This window comes from Myotis nattereri (assembly GCF_964212035.1).
Source record: "Myotis nattereri genome assembly, chromosome: 5".
NCBI lineage: Eukaryota > Metazoa > Chordata > Mammalia > Chiroptera > Vespertilionidae > Myotis > Myotis nattereri.
Window position 1 is genome coordinate 92,850,325 of NC_138080.1, and position 18,952 is coordinate 92,869,276.

The 18,952-nt window shown below is 46.8% G+C and overlaps 1 protein-coding gene across 1 annotated transcript in view; it reads left to right on the plus strand.

The window, feature by feature from the left end:
* Positions 1-15,943, plus strand: part of LARP1 (La ribonucleoprotein 1, translational regulator) — a gene marked incomplete at its 5' end in the record, with an annotated part of 50,830 nt that extends 34,887 nt beyond the window's left edge. The window contains 17 exon segments of the mRNA XM_081091532.1: positions 299-473; positions 1,338-1,466; positions 1,544-1,750; positions 1,850-2,012; positions 2,857-3,001; positions 5,251-5,425; positions 5,546-5,715; positions 6,480-6,872; positions 7,667-7,790; positions 7,883-8,088; positions 8,541-8,647; positions 9,690-9,841; positions 12,012-12,156; positions 13,783-13,892; positions 14,057-14,184; positions 15,592-15,775; positions 15,778-15,943. Of these exon segments, the coding sequence (XP_080947658.1) occupies positions 299-473; positions 1,338-1,466; positions 1,544-1,750; positions 1,850-2,012; positions 2,857-3,001; positions 5,251-5,425; positions 5,546-5,715; positions 6,480-6,872; positions 7,667-7,790; positions 7,883-8,088; positions 8,541-8,647; positions 9,690-9,841; positions 12,012-12,156; positions 13,783-13,892; positions 14,057-14,184; positions 15,592-15,775; positions 15,778-15,800 (2,736 nt within the window). The 3' untranslated portion in view covers positions 15,801-15,943.
* Between the last annotated feature and the right edge of the window lie 3,009 nt (positions 15,944-18,952).

The window sequence follows — 18,952 nt, forward strand, 5'->3', positions numbered from 1 at the left end:
GAGTAAATAAACATTTGGCTTCTGTGAGTCCCAGCCTTTTTGTCCTAGAGGTTCTCTTTCGCTTAGACTTGAAGAAGCCAGAGAGACAGGTTGTCTCCCACCTCCTGCCTGTTTGACCACGCTTCCCAATAAAAGCATCAGGCGTGAAAACAGGACCTTTAGAATGCATCCAGCCCAACCTGCCATCGCATGCTCCAGCTACTTCTGCCTGTCTTTCTAGTGATGGGGTTCCCTTCCATCCATCCTAAGAGACCTGCAGACTCACCACACCTCCCGGTTACTTTATTTCCTGCTGTAGCCACAGTCTCACAAGTCTCAGCCTGCCCGTAAGCTGCCACCCAAAAAGGACATGAAGGAACAGGAGAAAGGAGAAGGGAGCGATAGTAAGGAGAGCCCAAAAACCAAATCGGATGAATCAGGGGAGGAGAAGAATGGGGATGAGGACTGCCAGCGAGGGGGTCAGAAGAAGAAAGGTGAGTGACTTGGATTGGGGCCTGGGAGAAGGTGGCAGGGCAGCGCTTGGAAGTGGCAACGGAATTTCAGGGGCCCAAGGAGTCCCTAGGAACCTGGCTGGTCTAGGCTTCTGGACCAGCAGTCTTCACTTCAGTCATCGGTCTGTCAGATCCTTCTCTTATTAAACAAGCATTTGGTAAGCCCTCTTCTGAGCCGTGGGGCTCTAGCAGTGCACAAGACAGGTGAGGCCCCTGCCTCAGTATTTCTTGTGTGTCTTAGTGTGTTGCTGTCCCATGAAAGATTTGCTCTGCTCTGGCTGAAACTAAAGTTAGAGCATAAGTTCGGCTGCTCTAATAGAGATTCAAAGTAACAGTGATTAAACACGACGAAAGTTTCTTTCACCTGACACCTCAGTGTAAGTAGGCCAGGCCCAGAATGGCAACTCCAATTCCTTTTTATCTTGCTGTGGTGTGTTGGCACTTCTCATCCAGGACGGTTCGCTATTACCCTCTCCAGCTAGCAGGAAGGGGAACAGGAAAAGTGTCTCCCTTTTAGGGACTCAACCTGGAATTGACTACTTTTACTGAGCTCTCCTAGCCAGAACTTTGGCACAAGTGTAAGGAAGCCTGGAAAGTGCAGTCTTGGTTCTGGGCAACCATGTGTCTGACTCCAGAAGGGGGTTTCTTGAACCATGGAGAAATCGATGTTGAGAGTCACCCAGGAGTGTCCATCAAAGTGAGGTCCAGCATGGGAAAGGAATTTGCCCAAGGTCACCAGATTGTGATTCAGGCCTGAAGCCCTGGACAGGAGAAGAAAGTTGGGGGTAAGGATAGCTGGGAGAGACCTCCTCCAAGCCCTTCTCCTGTGCCTGTGCCATCTTCCAGGGAACAAACACAAGTGGGTCCCATTGCAAATAGACATGAAGACTGAAGTGTCGAGAGAGAAACTGGTTTCGCGCCCTGCTCGCCCACCAGAGCCACGACACACACCTGCCAACCGTGGGGAGATCAAAGGTATATGTCGCTTACTATGGAGGGCCTGGTCTTGGTGGTCACCTTCAGGCCTGACCCAAAGCCCTCTCTCTTTACAGGGTCTGAGCCTGCCACCTACGTGTCTGTGCCTGTGGCCCCCCCCACCTCAGCCTGGCAACCAGAGATCAAACCGGAGCCTGCCTGGCCCGACCAGGATGAGACATCGAGTGTGAAGAGTGATGGGGCTGGTGGGGCACGGGCTTCCTTCCGCGGCCGTGGACGGGGGCGTGGTCGTGGCCGCGGACGTGGACGGGGTGGCATTCGAAGTACGTGAGGCCCCTTTGGGCTCCGGGATGTCCCAGGGAGTGTGGCAGGGGCAGTTGGCTGGGATTGCCTATCCCTTATGGCACCAATTTTCCCTGTAGCCCATTTTGACTACCAGTTCAGCTACCGAAAGTTTGATGGTGCAGAGGGTCCTCGAACCCCGAAGTATATGAACAACATCACCTACTACTTTGACAATGTCAGCAGCACTGAGCTGTACAGTGTGGACCAGGAGCTGCTCAAGGACTACATCAAGCGCCAGATGTGAGTGGATGGAGCCTTCTTTCTGGAGAGATGAGATGGGGAGGGTTTGGGGGCTGCCTGAGTTTGGCAGCTGGGCAGAGTAGGACTGGACAGGCCCTTCCTTCCGTTGCTGCCCTGGCTAGAGCTAAGAAAGGTAACTTTCTCTCATCTCTTAAGCTAATTGTTCATAAAGTTACTGTTTAGTACAGGAGTGGTACCATATTTACCTTAAGAAAATTACAAATGGCCACTAACCAAATAGAGAAATGTTGAGACTACTTTCTCTATCCTTTTGTAATGGCTGTACTGCTGGAATGCTAGCAAACACTAAGTCCTCAGTATCGGTGAGGCTAAGTGCTTGACAGGCATTCTCTTATTTAAACCTGCAATTGTCAACTTAATTCCTCTGAGCTGGTTTTATCCCCATTTTATAGATGAGCAAACAGTCCCAGTACCTTGCCCAGTGTCTCAGTTAAGTAAGTGACAAGACACATAGTTGAGTCCATTTCTGTCTGATTGTAAAACCCTTGCTCCTGGCCACTGCAGTGTGTTGTCTCTCAGTTTAGTGAGGGAGCCATACAAGGAAATAGATCATGGCACGTAGAATGTGATAGGTATTTCAGGAGCAGAGAAGAAGGGAGTTTGCCAGGCATGCAAAGGGACTGAAGGACAGAAGGAATGGTTTGACGGAAGGTTAGGGAGCCAGGAGAGGATAACAACATTTCTTCCAGTTCGTGAGACCGTTGTATGTACACCAGGGTCCCAGAGGGAAGTCAGGCTGCATGAGGTCGCTGGGTGTGCAGCAGGACAGGAAAGGCATATTTGTCAACAATGCAGCAATCATTCCTGTTCTCCCTCCACCTAGTGAATACTACTTCAGCGTGGACAATTTAGAGCGCGACTTCTTCCTGCGACGGAAAATGGATGCTGACGGTTTCCTTCCCATCACTCTTATTGCTTCCTTCCACCGAGTTCAGGCCCTTACCACTGACATTTCACTCATCTTTGCGGTATGTCTTCTGGGGCTAAGGTGTGTGTGGGGGAGGGGGGTGAGGGGTGGAGATAGTCCTGACTTGCAAAGCTGAAGTTTGGGCCAAGGCAGGAAACCTTGGACGAACCCCCATTTGATTACTTCTGCTAAAGTTCTAAGGCTTACCCAGCTTCTCTCCTTGCCTCTGCCTTCCCTCCGTCCCCCTTTTATTATGGGAATTTTCTAACAGGTTCAAAAGTGTACGATGGTATGATGAACCCACATCACCCAGCCTCAGCAATTTGCAACTCATGGCCAATCTTACTCCCTCAACCCCCCAATTTGTTTCCTCTCCCAGATTACTTTGAAGAAAGTATTAGGTAACATGACATTTCATCCATGTTTCAGTACCTGCCTCTAAAAGATAAAGACCACGGTATCATCCCATGTAAAAGCATTAAAATTCCTTAAGGTCATCAAATACTTGGTCAGTTGCAAATCTGCTCCACTAGATAAAAAAAATTTCTTGCTTTAGTTGGCGTTGTTCAATGGTTAGAACGTCAGCTCAAGCACAAAGGGTCTTGGGTGTGATTGCTGGTTAAGAGCATGCACCTTGGTTGCAGATTCAATTACCCCCCCCCCCCCAGGCTCTTGCAGGAGACAACCAATTGATGTATCTGTCTCAAATTTATGTTTCTCTCCCTCCCTCCCTCCCTCCCTCCCTCCCTCCCACACTCTAAAAATCAATGGAAAAGAGATCCTTGGGTGAGGATTAATTTTTTCCTTTCAGTAGTTTATGAGACCCATGTGTTCTCTTAAGTTTCCCCTCCCCCCTGTTTTTCCTTGTAATTTATTTGAATAAAATGGGTTGTATATCTTATAGGACACTGTAGTCATTTAACGTGTTTTATACTCCAAATTTTTTATAAATTGGTGATCTAGAGGCCTGATCAGATTCAGGTTTGGGTCGTCCCCCCTTGTCAATCGAGAATTTAAATGTAGAGATAATTTGATTTTCCCTCTTGTGATCATTAGAAGTTTCTAATGATCATCATTGCCTGTTACTTCACTGGGGATTGCAAAATGCTGATAGTCAAATTCTGTGGTCCATCTTCATTTGTTACCCTGTAGGTAACCTGTTTGAATCCTTCTATTAAAAAATAAGCACATGCTTCCATATGTATTTGTCTCATTCCTCTTTCTCAGATGAGTGGTAACATCTAACACATGTATTTCTCTACTTGTTTTATGTTTTTACTTACTATATCTAAGAGCATAGTGGTATAGAATAAAAAGGAAGATACTCCCCTATCCTTTTCATAGTTGGATATGTATCTTTTCATAGTTTTGCCAGTGTGTCTTTGGTATAAATTTCTAGAAGAATGGCTGTACGCAAGGGCAAATGCATATGTAATTTTGCTAGCTATTGCCTAATTCTCTTTCCAGGGGTTGGGCCTTTTGCATTCTCATCAGCCATATGTGAGAGTTATCTCTTTCCCCAACCTCAGCAACAGAGGATGTTGTGACATGTTGAAATGTTTTCCTCGCCCATTTAAAAGGTTTTTAAAAGAAAACTCTTTATAAGCATAACCAATGGACATAAGACACTGTGGGGTAGGGGAAGCCAGGGGATTGTCAGGGTGGGGGGAGAAAAAGGAGACATATGTAATACTCTCTGTAACACTTTAAGCAATAAAACAATTAAAAAAAAAAAAAAAAGAAAGAAACCTCTTCCCCTCTCTACTCTTGACCATTTTTCCTAGAGACAAACACCTGTAAAAGTTGACCTATGAATCCTAGAAAAATTTGTATTTGTATGTTTTTACTTAAGCACCAGTAGGATCTTTTACTCAGTGACCTAGACCTGTTTTTTTGTGGCTCTTTCCACCTTAGCACATGTGAAGCTGTTTTTACTGAGTAATGTTCCCTTGAGTGAATGAGCCATAATTTATTTAAATTGCCTATATGGTGGCAAGTTAGGAAGTTTCCACATTTTTTCCTATTACACACAATGTTGGTATGAATGGCTTTTTATGTGTACCTTATACATATTGTCACCTGTTTGTGCAAGCATTTCTCTGGGGCAGATTACTGGATGTAGAATGGCAGCTGTGTTTTTCATGTTCGTGCCTCCTACGAGTTTGAACATCTCACTTGTCTACCAGGCATGGGAGATGGGGCCAGTGCTTTAATACACCTACCAGCACTGGACTCATACCTGAGCTCGTGGGGGCCCAGCCATCTATCCAAGTCTTTCCTCTGCATCCTCTCTCTTTTTCTCCCCTGCAGGCCCTAAAAGACAGCAAGGTGGTGGAGATTGTTGATGAGAAAGTCCGCAGGAGGGAGGAGCCCGAGAAATGGCCTCTTCCTGGTCCCCCAATAGTGGATTATTCCCAGACTGATTTCTCCCAGCTTCTCAACTGCCCTGAGTTTGTGCCCCGCCAGCACTACCAGAAGGAGACAGGTATGCACCCTTCGGGCATACGGGTGCCTCCCCTTACCCTTGTCCTCTGGCCAGCAGTCCTCAGGGCTGTCATCAGGAGGAGGACTGGAGGGATGAGGACCTTACCTTTCCACCCTTTAGAGTCGGCGCCTGGCTCTCCTCGTGCAGTCACCCCAGTGCCAACCAAAACGGAGGAGGTCAGCAACCTAAAGACACTGCCCAAGGGCCTGTCTGCCAGCCTGCCTGACCTAGATTCCGAGAACTGGATTGAAGTGAAGAAGAGGCCTCGGCCCTCCCCAGCACGGCCCAAGGTGGGTGAGGCCTGTCCTTCACCCTGGGTCCTAGGAGCCGGGTTGGAGTGCTTGGAGGGATATCACATGGGACTCTGAGCTATAAAGGGCTGTCAGGCAAGCTGTGGGGGGGGGGGGGGGGGGTAGGGGGCTCAAGGTATAATATGAGCTGTCACCAGTATCTGCAGGAGGTTCATGTATGTGGCTGTTTGCATTGTCATTGGTGACTGCCCTTCAGGATAATCCTAGCTGCATGTGTTCTGAGTAGCATTCTTTACCGGAGGAGATCATGCAGCTTCTGGCAGCAGTATTCCAAGTTTCTTGATGCTTGCTGTTGTTTTTGCCCTGTCTTAATCCCTGGGGCTGCATTTTAAGTGCTTTTCCCTGAATTTTCCCTCATTGCACCCGTATAAGCCCCCTAGACCCTCAGAAGAGGGAAGATTCATAGCCTGGATATAGAGTTAGAGTCTATGGACTAGAACACAGGTCTCCTGTCATTGATGGCCAGTGACTTTGGGACTCTTGTTTAATATCTCAGGGCTGTAGTTTCCCTTCCACATCTTCACATGAAGGAGGGATTCGACTGCTGTAGAAATAGTAAAGCAATATGTGAATAGTACAGATTGAGTCCGCTGTTAGAGAAGTGTTTCACTCTCAGACTGAAATTGCTGTTCCCCTTTCCAGGAGCAGACTTTTGCTCCTTCTACCTCCCCACTCTCCTACCCTCTTTGGTTCAGGGACCAACACCCTGGTGACTCTTTCCTCTTGGTTTGTTCCCATGGTAGAAGTCAGAGGAGCCCAGGTTAGTCCACCAGACCTCTGTGCCTCAGCAGCTGCCCTCTCAGCAGCTGATGTCCAAGGATCAGGATGAGCAAGAGGAACTGGATTTCCTGTTTGACGAGGAGATGGAGCAGATGGATGGACGGAAGAACACCTTTACTGCCTGGTCTGATGAGGATTCTGACTATGAAATTGATGACCGGGATGTCAACAAGATCCTCATTGTCACTCAGACGCCACCATACATGCGCCGGCACCCAGGGGGGGATCGCACAGGCAACCACACCTCCCGTGCCAAGATGAGCGCTGAGCTGGCCAAGATCATTAACGATGGACTCAACTACTATGAGCAGGACCTGTGGGCTTCAAAGTTCGAACCTGAGTACTCCCAGATCAAGGTAAGTTTGAATGTAGCAGTGTGGGTGGGGCCTGGGTGCCAATAACTAATGGAGGGGAAAGAAAGCTAATTAGCTGTGTGACCCTGGGCATAGAACCTCGATATGAAAGGAGGTGATAATTGGCTCCTGACTGGGACATTGACAGCAAAAAGAGATGTTAAACACTGTGTAAACTCTGCTAATGTGTGGGATGGTTACTGTGCCACCTGAACATCCATATTTAATGTCATAACAGTCAGCTAGACACTTTTGTGGGAACTAGAATAAGTACTAGGTTGTTGTTTTTATTCTTAAGTATTTAGGCAGTTGTAAAAGTTTAAAAGCCTTTTAAGGAGCTTACTTTGAATTGGAAGATGGAAAAAAGATAGATCTTTTTAAAATCATTGCTGCTTGGAAATAATCAACACCTCTGTTGTAGTTTTTACAGAGTGGATATATGTGGAGGTGGGTGGGCCTTTGGTGAGCCCATGTGGTGAGTAGCAGCATGTTTAATGGAGGTGAGGGGAGAGTAGCAGGAAGAGATTCGGGGGAGTCTGCATTTAGTTCCTGGGGAGCTGGAGTACTGATCTGTCTTGTTGCACATAGCGCTGGGCAAGTACTAGCCCCTTCTGGGTTAGCACACTTGTGCCCAGGTAACTGGGGTTGAGGGGGCAGCTGAGAGCCTGGGGACCAGAATTCCACGTATGTGGACGTGGGAGCTGTCCTCTCCAGCTTCCTGTACATCTTGATTCCTAAACAGGCTAGGGCAGTCCTCTTACTGACATCTTTCCCCACCCATCTTGTATCCTCTGCAGCAAGAAGTCGAGAACTTCAAGAAAGTCAACATGATCAGCCGGGAGCAGTTTGACACACTAACCCCTGAGCCCCCTGTGGATCCCAACCAGGAGGTCCCTCCCGGGCCACCCCGATTCCAACAAGGTGAGGGGTGACACTGGGATCCCTGGCCTGGGTTGGAGGGTCTAGATAGTCACGGCCTATCCCTGCTTGCTGACCCCGCTCTGCCTCTGCAGTTCCCACTGATGCCCTGGCCAACAAGTTGTTTGGTGCTCCCGAGCCTTCTACCATTGCCCGCTCTCTACCAACCACTGTCCCAGAGTCGCCAAACTACCGCAATGCCAGGACCCCCCGCACTCCCCGGACACCGCAGCTCAAAGATTCAAGCCAGACGTCACGGTTTTACCCAGTGGTGAAGGAAGGACGGACCCTAGATGCCAAGGTGAGGTGCTCCTGCCTGGCTGCTAGGAGTCTTAGACTCACTTTACGGCGTCCCAGTGCTTTGCTTCTCTCTCCAGCCTTGTCTAGACCAAGAAAGTACCCTGCTCTGTGTTCTTAGGCTGGTGGGTCCACCCTGGGGCTGAGTGACCACATCTACAAAATGAACTCTATGGGAGTGGTGGCCCCATGGACCCGTGATAAGACCCAAGGGGGACTGACCAGGTGCAGGTCCTTGGGCAAATCACTTCGCTCCCAAGCCTCAACTTCTTCTTTCGTGAAATAAGCATATCAGCTCCTAGCTGTGGACATTGTGAGACAATAAATTTGAAAATGATTTGTAAACTGTGTGATGACACACACATATGAGGGCAATCTTAATCCTACAAAACGCTTGATGCTCCTCACATTTGTATGAATACAATAAATAACAAGTTCCTGGACTGACCTTTACAGATGCCTCGGAAAAGGAAGACAAGACACAGCTCCAACCCACCCTTGGAGAGTCATGTGGGCTGGGTGATGGATTCCCGAGAGCACAGGCCCCGGACTTCTTCCATCAGGTGCGGGGCTGTGGGGAGGAGAGGCCAGGTTGAGGTGGGTGGAAGAGCCATAAAATCAATGGGACCAAGAAGATAGAACCTCTAAGTAAAAAACACATGAGTCGTCTAGAAAGCTTCATCCAGGGCCTGGGAAGAGGAAGCCTCTCTAAAGCAGCGGCGTCACTGCCTGGGACCAGGCTCTGGGAGGGCACTTGAGATGTCTTCAAACGAGAATATTTGCTGCCTACCTCAGGGTAGCCAGGTAGTTGAATAAAAATACAGGTTCCTGGACCCGGATGGGGTTAGGGCCCAGGTTCCTTTTTATTTATTTTTAGTAAAATAGCCCCAGTATTCTCTGTTCCAAAGCAAGGTTTGAGAGCTACTGATGTGTACTTTTTTTTTTTTTTAAATATATTTTATTGATTTTTTACAGAGAGGAAAGGAGAGAGATAGAGAGTTAGAAACATCGATGAGAGAGAAACATCGATCAGCTGCCTCCTGCACATCTCCTACTGGGGATGTGCCCGCAACCCAGGTACATGCCCTTGACCGGAATCGAACCTGGGACCTTTCAGTCCGCAGGGCGACGCTCTATCCACTGAGCCAAACCGGTTTTGGCCTGACGTGTACTCTTATTTCCTGCAAAGATGGTACAGGACCAAAAATAAACATGGTTTTCAAAAAATATAGGTGGATTAACCCATTACAGCTCATTCAGGGAAGGGTAAATGTTAATTCAGGATAAATAAATGGTTAAATAAAGGCTCGGGTTTGGGCAATGTGCAGATCTCAACCTTTAAATAGCTTCATGACCTAGGATGAGTGTCCCAGTCTCTATGAACCTAAGTGACCTCTTTGTAAAACTCTGAAGGTCAATAACAAAGAGCAAGTCATCTATCTATTATAAGTCAAGGGCCTTAACACAGTACCTGGGCCTCCTAGTTTGTTGCCCTGTGAGAGGCTGGATCTTGGCTGAAGGAAGAAACTAGAAGGGTTCCTGCTAACCTGATGGCCAGCTGCTCCGGGGAACCTGATGACACTGTCTCTTTTGTGGCCTCTGTAGCTCCAGCCCCTCAGAAGGGACGCCTACGGTTGGCAGCTATGGCTGCACCCCTCAGTCGCTACCCAAGTTTCAGCATCCTTCCCATGAGCTGCTCAAGGAAAATGGCTTCACACAACACGTCTACCACAAGTATCGTAGGCGCTGCCTTAATGGTAAGAAACACAGGGAAGGGGCTGAGCCTCTGGGGCTGCTTTTTAGAACCCAGATGGACTAGGTCAGTGGTCACCAACCGGTGGTCCATGAGGTCCGAAAGGTTGGCAACCGCTGGACTAGGTGACTATTTCCTCTGATCTCAAAACAAGAAGCGGGTGACATTATAGCAAGAAGGAATGAAATAGACTCAGGCAGGGTAGTTTCGGAATATAGGAACCTAAAAGAATCTGGTACTCAGAACATGCCTGCTCCTTGATCTTCCTCTATTGATATAAAAACTATTGAGTTTTCCTATTTCTGGTAAGACTACCAACTCAGCCATTGTCCAGTGTGGTCCACTGTCTATCTCCAAAGGTATGTGTGAGGCAGCATATATTCCTGAGAACAGGTTGTCTGATGATGGTGTGGGCCAAATCCAGCCAGCAGCCTATTTCTGTATAGCCCTTGAGCTAAGAATAGTTTTTACATTTTTAAGGGGGTTGGGGGGTGGGGGGGAAGAATTTATGATAGAACGGAACCCATTTGTGGCTTGCAGTGCCTAAAATATTTACTCTGTGACTCTTCACAGAAGAAAGTTTGCTAACCTTCCTTGAGAGTCTAGACCAGCCGTGGGCAAACTATGGCCCGCGGGCCAGATCCAGCCCGTCTGAAATGAATAAAATTTAAAAAAAAAAAAAAAAAAAGACCATACCCTTTTATGTAATGATGTTTACTTTGAATTTGTATTAGTTCACACAAACACTCCATCCATGCTTTTGTTCCGGCCCTCCAGTCCAGTTTAAGAACCCACTGTGGCCCTTGAGTCAAAAAGTTTGCCCACCCCTGGTCTAGACAATAGTCTAAGGAAAGACGTGCTCTAGGTGCTCTCATGAGTTTCTTTTTATAACAGAAATGAGGTACCTTTTAACTGTAGGTTTCTGTCAGGTTAGCTGTAAAGTGCTCAAAACCAATCGTAATATTGTAATTATTACCTCATCCGACCCCTTTTCATTCAGTAAAAAATGGCTGCTAAATGCTTGGTTCTTCACTCTTCCTCTGCACGCATGTGTGTGTGTAATATCTGCTTTATTGAGATATAATTTACATACCACACAATTCACCTATTTAAAATGTACAATGCAATCACCAGAACATTTTCATTCCCATAAAAAGAAACCCTGCCCATTACCAGTCACTCCCATCCCCTACCTCCTCCCAGGCTTATACAACCACCAATCTACTCTTTGTCTGTACATTTTTTTGCAATAATGGAATTGTACAGTATTTTCAAGGTTCCTCTATGGTGTAGCATGTATCGATACTTCATTTCTTTTCATTGCCAAATAACATTCCATTATATGGATATAGCACGTTTTGTTTAACCGTAATTGATGGGCATTTGTGTTTCCACTTTTCGTCTATCATGAAAAATGTTGCTTTGAACATTCATACACAAGTTTTTGTGTAGATGTAGGTTTTCATTTGTGTGGAAGAGTGGAATTGCGGGGTCTTATGGTAATTCTGTGTTTAACCTTTTGAGGAACTGCAAGATTGTTTTCAAAGTGTCGGCACCGTTTTATTTTCCTAACAGGAATTTCTCCATGTCCCCCCAACACTTGTTATTGTCTGTCTTTATCATAGCCATCCTGGTAGATATAAAGTGATGATTCCTTGTGGCTTTGATAGGCATTTCCCAGATAGCTAATGGTGTTGAATAGTTTTCATGTTGGCCATGTTTATATCTTCTTTGGAAAATTGTCTATGCAGAATCTTTATCTATTTTTTCCCTTTAGTTGCTTGTGCTTTGGTGTTGTATACTGTTTTTTATTGTTACTACTTTGTACTTGTTAATATTGTAGGACTCCTGAAATAATAATTGGTAATAAATATAAAGAATATAACTTGTTGGCATGTACAAATGATTTGTTCACGCCTTTGTTCTAACTACACTTGAGCGCAATACCTTTTGAGATGAAGAGCTAGACCAGGATGACCTGGTTCAGAAGCAGTGAGGCCCAGAACCAGAGTCTAGCAGCAGGGCCTGACCCAGAGTAGTTAGTGCTCCATAAATATCTTCTGAAAGACTGAGGGGCAGTGTGAGCAAGGTCCTTAAGCTTGGAGATCCATTTGTCCTCTGAGGCACCTGCAGCCTGGTCCTGACACGTCTTTCCTTCTTTTCCCCCCCATCAGAGCGGAAACGCTTGGGCATTGGCCAGTCTCAGGAGATGAACACTCTCTTTCGATTTTGGTCCTTCTTCCTCCGAGATCACTTTAACAAAAAGATGTATGAGGAGTTCAAGCAGCTGTCTCTGGAGGATGCCAAAGAAGGCTACAGGTGAGCGGGATTGGGGTGGGGCTCTGGCTGGTGCTTGGCAGGTGGTTAGGGGTCCCTGGTGGGTCTGCTTCCAGAACTGTACCTGGAGATCTCTTGTATATATACTTCATATTCTTTATTTAAAATATTTTGAATGAGCAATATATTCACATGGTTCAGAATTCAGAGAGTTCAAAGATTATATAGTGAGAAGTCTCCTTACCACTTTCTCCTGCCATCTATTTCATTTTCCCAGAGTGAACCAGTATTGTTAGAATCTTGCGGGTTCTTTCTGAAAATATTCTGCCCATGTAAGCAAGAACCTATGCAGTGTCTCCTACCCCCTTTGTTTACACAGAAGGTGGCCTCTATTATATATGCTCTTGCACCTTGATTTTCTACTTAATGCTATATTTTGAAGATCATTCCATATCCATCCATAAATAACATTCTTATTCCTTTTATAGTTTGTATAGTGTTATGTTACATTGAATGAATGTACTGTAATTGATTTAACAGTCTCCTACTAACAGATTCTTACATTGTTTTCAATGTTTTACTATTTAAAAAACTTTTCAGACTCTTCTCTCTTTTTCCCAAGTAAAATGTGTTCTCTAAGCAATTTGAGGAGGACAGAAATGCTTAAAGAATCTGGTGGAAAACATGATTCAGTCCAGTGTTAAAGCTCTGCCATATTTCATGTCTTTTAGATCATCCTGTGAATGCCTTCTTGTGTCTTTCTTATCATTTACAAGCATGAGCATTTTTCCATGTTAAAAGAATTGACTTTTTGGCCTTCTTACAGAAGTTATGTGTTTTTGCCTGAAAGCTTAGAAAATATAGATATGATCACTTGAAAAGTTTCAACTCCCAAAGATAACAAGTGTTAATATATTTAAGTGTGTGTCCTTCTAACTTTGTGTGCATATGTAGATGTAAAATTGACATATTTGTTTACAAAAATGGGTTCATTCTACATATAACACTTTGAAATGTGTATTTTTCACTTGATAATATCTCATAAGCATTTTTCAGTATCATGAGTGAATATTTACATGTAATTTTTAATAGCTTATATTATTCTGTTGAACAGATTTATCATGTTTTTCTTAACCACTTCTCTATTATTAGACATTTAGATTTTGTTGAATAATTCTGCTATGAACAGCTTTGATATATCTGTAAAATCTGAATCTGCATCTTTGGCCATTTCCCTGACATGTTCCTACAATTGGAATACCTAAGACAGATAAATGAACAGATAGCTTTGCAGAAAGTGTATCCCAGGTATTGGCAAGCTTTTCCTGTAAGGGGACAGACAATAAATATTTGATGCTTCGTGATCTCAGCTGCAACTACGCAGCTCTGCTGTTACAGAAGAAAGCAGGCAGTGACATTTCCACAAATGAATCGGAATAAACAAAGGGTACAGTTGGGAACTGCTATTCATTTGGCCAGAGTTTGCTGACCCCTGGCAGACTGTAAAGATTTAATGTTGGAGCCACTGAGACTAGCAAGAATTCACTGTTTCCTTGATAATCCATTGTGTTCAAACTCTTCCACAGTTCATCTATTATGAGGGTTCATTTCCCTATTTGAAGATGAAGAAACTGAGTCCTGATTTCACTGATTTGTGTTTTCCTATAGATATGGTTTGGAGTGCCTTTTCCGATACTACAGTTATGGCCTGGAAAAGAAGTTCCGGCTGGACATATTCAAGGATTTTCAGGAGGAAACCGTGAAAGACTATGAAGCCGGTGAGAGCCAGAGTTGGAGCTCTGGGAGCCCTGGTTATCTAGGCGTTCTTCCCCTCACTCCCCAGTTTGACCTGGGTCTGTCTGTCGCATCACACTTCACTCTCCCCCGAGCCTCTCACCACACCAGCCCAGCTTCTCTCTACCTTTCTCCTCTTTTCCCACAGGTCAGCTCTATGGGCTGGAGAAATTCTGGGCCTTCTTGAAATATTCCAAAGCCAAAAATTTGGACATTGACCCCAAACTTCAAGAATACCTCGGCAAATTCCGACGTCTCGAAGACTTCCGAGTGGATGTGAGTACAAGTCTCTCTCTCGTTCTGGGTTGTCCTGGAAAGACCATTGGACGGAGGTCAGGGAACCTGGGTTCTTGCTCCAGTTGTACTACCAGCCCAGGGATACAACCCGCCCAGTTTGGGCCTCGTGTCTTCCTCTGTAAAACCAAGGGTGAGAAGTGGACAGTGAGGGCTAATTGGAAGGGGCTATGGTTGCTACTCCCTCCTCTTCCCATGATAGAAATGGCTAAACTGTCATAATGCTCTTCCCCTTTTATCTCACAACCCTCCTTGTTACTGTGTTCTAGTTGATTGGGATGGGTATCCAAGGTAAAAATGGTTTTGCTCATTCTGGAAGAGGCTGTTTCTAACCCCAGTAATTTATTAATTATGTTCAATTTTTTCTCTGCTCCCACCCCAGCTCCCCTGTTTATTTATTTAGAGAGAAACATGGATGTGAAAGAGAAATATTGATTGGTTGCCTTCCCAAACTGGGATCAAACCCACCACCTTTCAATGTGTAGGAAGAGTGCTCCAACTATCTGAGCCACATGGGCCAGAGCGCCTGTCTTCTTGGAGCACTAAATCAACAGTGACATCCAGTGGTGGATCAGGGTTATCGCTACTAGGTTTTTCAATGACAGTGGTAGTTGGAGTTAATTCAATGTCTCTGTGCAAGGTGCTTCAGGGACTCCAGCAATGAGTGAAAGACTTTTTCCTCCAAATTGTTAATAATGTAGTAGGGATAAGCCAGTTATCTTATTCTATTAAAACCTTTTGGACACATATGTAATACCCTTTGTAATACTTTAAGCCATAAATTTAAAAAAAAAAATCAAAAAAAAACCTTTTAGGAAAAATGCAAATATAAGTAAAGAGCAATAATAGTTTATATTTTATTTTTAAAATTACCATTGATTGAGTGCTTACTATGTGTTGGACGAGGCAGTCCCCAGGAGCCTCTGGGGCTTCTGAGCGGAGACGTCTCAGCCTGTTGCATGCCTCATTCCATGTGTCATCTCCTGAGCAGTGATCCCTTCCCATAACCAGGACAGTGACTCCTGTGGATAAAAGCCTGGGCCTCAGCAGTACATGGGTCCAGTCCATATTTTGTCTTCACTGATGACCAGCTGTGGGACCCTGGGCAAATTATTTTTCTGTGCTTCAGTTTCCTCTTCAACAGTATCGATGATCTGCACCCATGTCTGCATCCAAGGGTGGTGCAGACCGCATGACAAAGTGCATAAAATAGCATGGTGCTGGCATCCTAGCATGGAGACATTCTCAGTAAAACTGGTAATTCATTTTTAGGGTTAAACCTGTTCATTATCTGCATAACATTTGGAGGTGGAAATAGGAGTGGCCTGTATAGCCCTGGCAGGATGGATGGTGCCTCCTAATCACCTGTGATTCCCTCCTCTGTTACAGCCCCCCATGGGTGAAGAGGGCAACCACAAGCGACACCCAGTGGCAGCAGGAGGTGGTGGCGGTGAGGGCAGGAAGCGGTGCCCCTCCCAGTCTTCCAGCAGGCCCACTACCGTGATCAGCCAATCCCCCACCCCACCTGCTGGCCCGCCCACCCGGGAAGATGCCAAATGGACAACCCAGCACTCAGCACACTGACTTTGGGAAAGTGAAAACCCCTTGGCCCTGGGGGCTTTGGGGGAAGGGGGATGGGCAAGAGTCCATGGGCAAGAGTCCACCCAGTCCCAGGAGAGGGGACAGAGAAGGGACAGGCCTCTAGTCATTAGGATGGGCCTTTGTGCTGAGTAGCAATGTGTACACCTTTGGGCTATCAGAGGTACCCTGGGCAGGAGCCTCCACACATTCCCTTCCCCCTCCTCTCTCCATGACTTCTTCACATCCTAGCTTCTAAGGGGGGAGGGAACAGGGGAGATTTTATATATATATATATATATATATATATACATACATATATATATCAAGTTTTAAATTATTGATAGTTCATTTGGATTACCAAAATCACTCTAGCCCTGCCCACGGCGGATAGGCCGCAACCCTAGCCCCCATCCCACAGCCTCCTGCTCCCCCTCAAGCCAACTATGCAGCCCACAAGAAGGCCCTGTGGGCCCCATTGCCCAGCACTGTTCCATGGAAGGCTGTGCAGCGCCCTGGGCCCCATGAGCACTGGCCCCTTTATCATCTGGGGCTTGCCATCATCATGTTCCCCTACTGCCCCGTGCCCTTCCGCCATCTTCCGGGAGAAGGAAACCAAAGGATCTAAAAGTGGAGGTGGGGGAGGTTTTGGCCTCTCCTCACTCCCCTCTTCCCATACCCCTTACTCCCCAGCCCAGAGAGACGCTGCTCATACCAGAAAAGACTATTGAAAGATGATTTATTTTATTTTTCTCTGACCTTATCATCCTTGGGGAAGAAGGAAAAAAAAAAAAAAAAAAAAGACAAAACCGACCATAAAAGACCAAAAAAAGAAAATCAGAAAACCCCCACCTAATCCACAGCAAGTGATGTTTTTCGCCTACCCTTGGAATTTGTTTTGTTTTGTTCTTTGAAATAATATTTTTTTAAAAATTGCCTTATTGTGGAGCGGGAATCTGAAATACCCAAATGCCTGTTTTCCTCGGTGGAGTCCACTCAGAGCTCTCACCTTCTCTGGATGTGCCTGGGCTGGATTGACTAGACTCTTCCTCTGGACTGAATTGCATGTACAGTGCCTCCTGCCTCGGAGGCGAGAGAGTCGGGGTGGCTCGGAGGAGAGCCACGCCCGAGTGTCCCTGCTGTCGCATCGTTTGAAGCTGACGTCCTGTGTCTACTGCTGCCACTGTCGTGTCCTCGCTCTGCTTGCTGTTGCTCACACTAGGCCCTGTCCCTGCTGTGATACCCTTCATTCTACCCTTGGAACCCCAAGGCCAAGTTTGCTTCAAACTGTTGGAGAAGAGCGTTGGCCTGGATCTGGAAGATGGTCCTCAGCTTGACCATCTTCCCACTTCAGAGGGGAAAGGTGAACACCTGGCAGCTGAGGCTTGGAAGTGTTTCTTAAGTTGCCCTGAAAGGTCTTTGAGACTCAAGGAGGCTTTGTCTCATAAAAGGTGGAGAAAAATGCCGTTCTCCTCCCTTGGGTCTGGTGGGGTCTCCCCATCTTGCATTCCCCTCTGCAAGCCATCTCTGCCCAGCCTCCAATTGACCCTGCCTGGGAACGAGGGACGAGGAGGAGTTGAGAGGGCTGGGGAGAACCCTGCCAGTTGGAGAAGCCCCATGGCAGGAAGGTATATGTGGACATAGAGTATACCTGACTTCTCCAGCCACTGACTGCTTGGGTTGGGCTGTGAAACAATGGAATGGCTGGAGTCTACAGGCATTTGGAGCTTGGGGGGTGGGGGTGATGAAGGACTGACCCACATGGACTGGGCTGTGTTGGGTGTGGGATGACAATGCATCCACCCCCAGTGGGGACCAGGCAGCACTGAAAAGTTTGTGGTAATGTTGCTCAGTTGCTGACACTTTCTTGGCCCTCTTTTTCAACTCCTTCTGTTGGGCCCAAAGGTTAGGAGTAGGGGACAGTACCCCAAGGCTTGCCTCTATCTTGGGCACGTCGTTGCTTTTGGCCTGCCCCCTCATCTCTGCCCTCCCAATGGTTAGTATGTTGGGAAACCCATCTCAGTTCCTGTGACCCGGTTGTCTCAAAAGCCACGGATGAGTGTCTGATCTCCGCTCTGACGGCGGGATCTGCAGCCTTTCCCTGCCCTGTCTGGTGCCCACCCTGTGTTGTACCAGACACTGGACTCCTGCACCCCGGTCTCCTTTGCTGTATCTCCCCTTTGCTTCAGGTTGCGCAGCCCTGTACTGTATCCAGCACCACAGAAACCTCAGTGTTTGTCCTCTGCTGGGTTTGGGGCACAAGGACGCCTTGAGGGTGTGGGGACAGGCTGTTCTGATCAGAGTTTATTCCCAGGCCAGGGGCTGGCTGCCATCTTCTCCCTGATCCCTCCCCACAGACACCCCAGAAAGAGGAAGGCCCTTTGAGGTGAGGACTTCATCTCAACATAGGCTGAGGATGGGGAGAAAGGAGACTTTTTTTCTTTCTTTTTACTTTCTTTTTCTTTTTTTTTTCTTTTTTTGTAACATGTTAGGAGTTGATGTTGCAAAGAGTAGTTTACATCTTCACTTTCTGAAGACACTTGAATTTAGGACCGATGTATCTGTGACAAGCATGCCAGGAGTGGCAGGGGCCATCAGGGCTTGCCACTTCACACCCACCATCCTCTCATGGGGATCCAAGATCTGAGACACAAAATAGCCTGCCCAGATCCTTCTGTTCATCCTGTATCCTTCCAGGATTGGTCCATGCCAACACACCCTTTGTGTGTCAGCCCCGCTCGGGGCAGGTTTCTCACCCTCTCCTGAACCTGGGAACAGGTGCACTACCAGCAGAGAGGGGCTGCCGGGCCGAGCCCCAGCCTGGACCCTGGGGCTCAGATCAAGATGCTGAGCCCCATGTCAAAGTTGTGTTCTGTTCTGTTCATTTGTAGCTTCCCTTCCCCCTTTCCTGGTGATTGATTTTAGAAAAGAAAGTAAGCTGCTCAGAAGGCCCTAGAAGTGGGGAGAGGGGCCAGGAAGGCGACCAGCGTTGGGGATTTTGCCAAAAGCCTGGGTAGAGCAGTCTGGATCATCTGGCACCCCCCTGAGTGGGACCCCATAGTGCCTCCTGTGTGGAGGGTCCCTGGACTTGCCCCAGCGCCACCCTCTCCTTCAGCCATGTTGACGGCAGCGGCAGAGAAGATAGGAACTTACAGCCCATTTCTCACTGGAG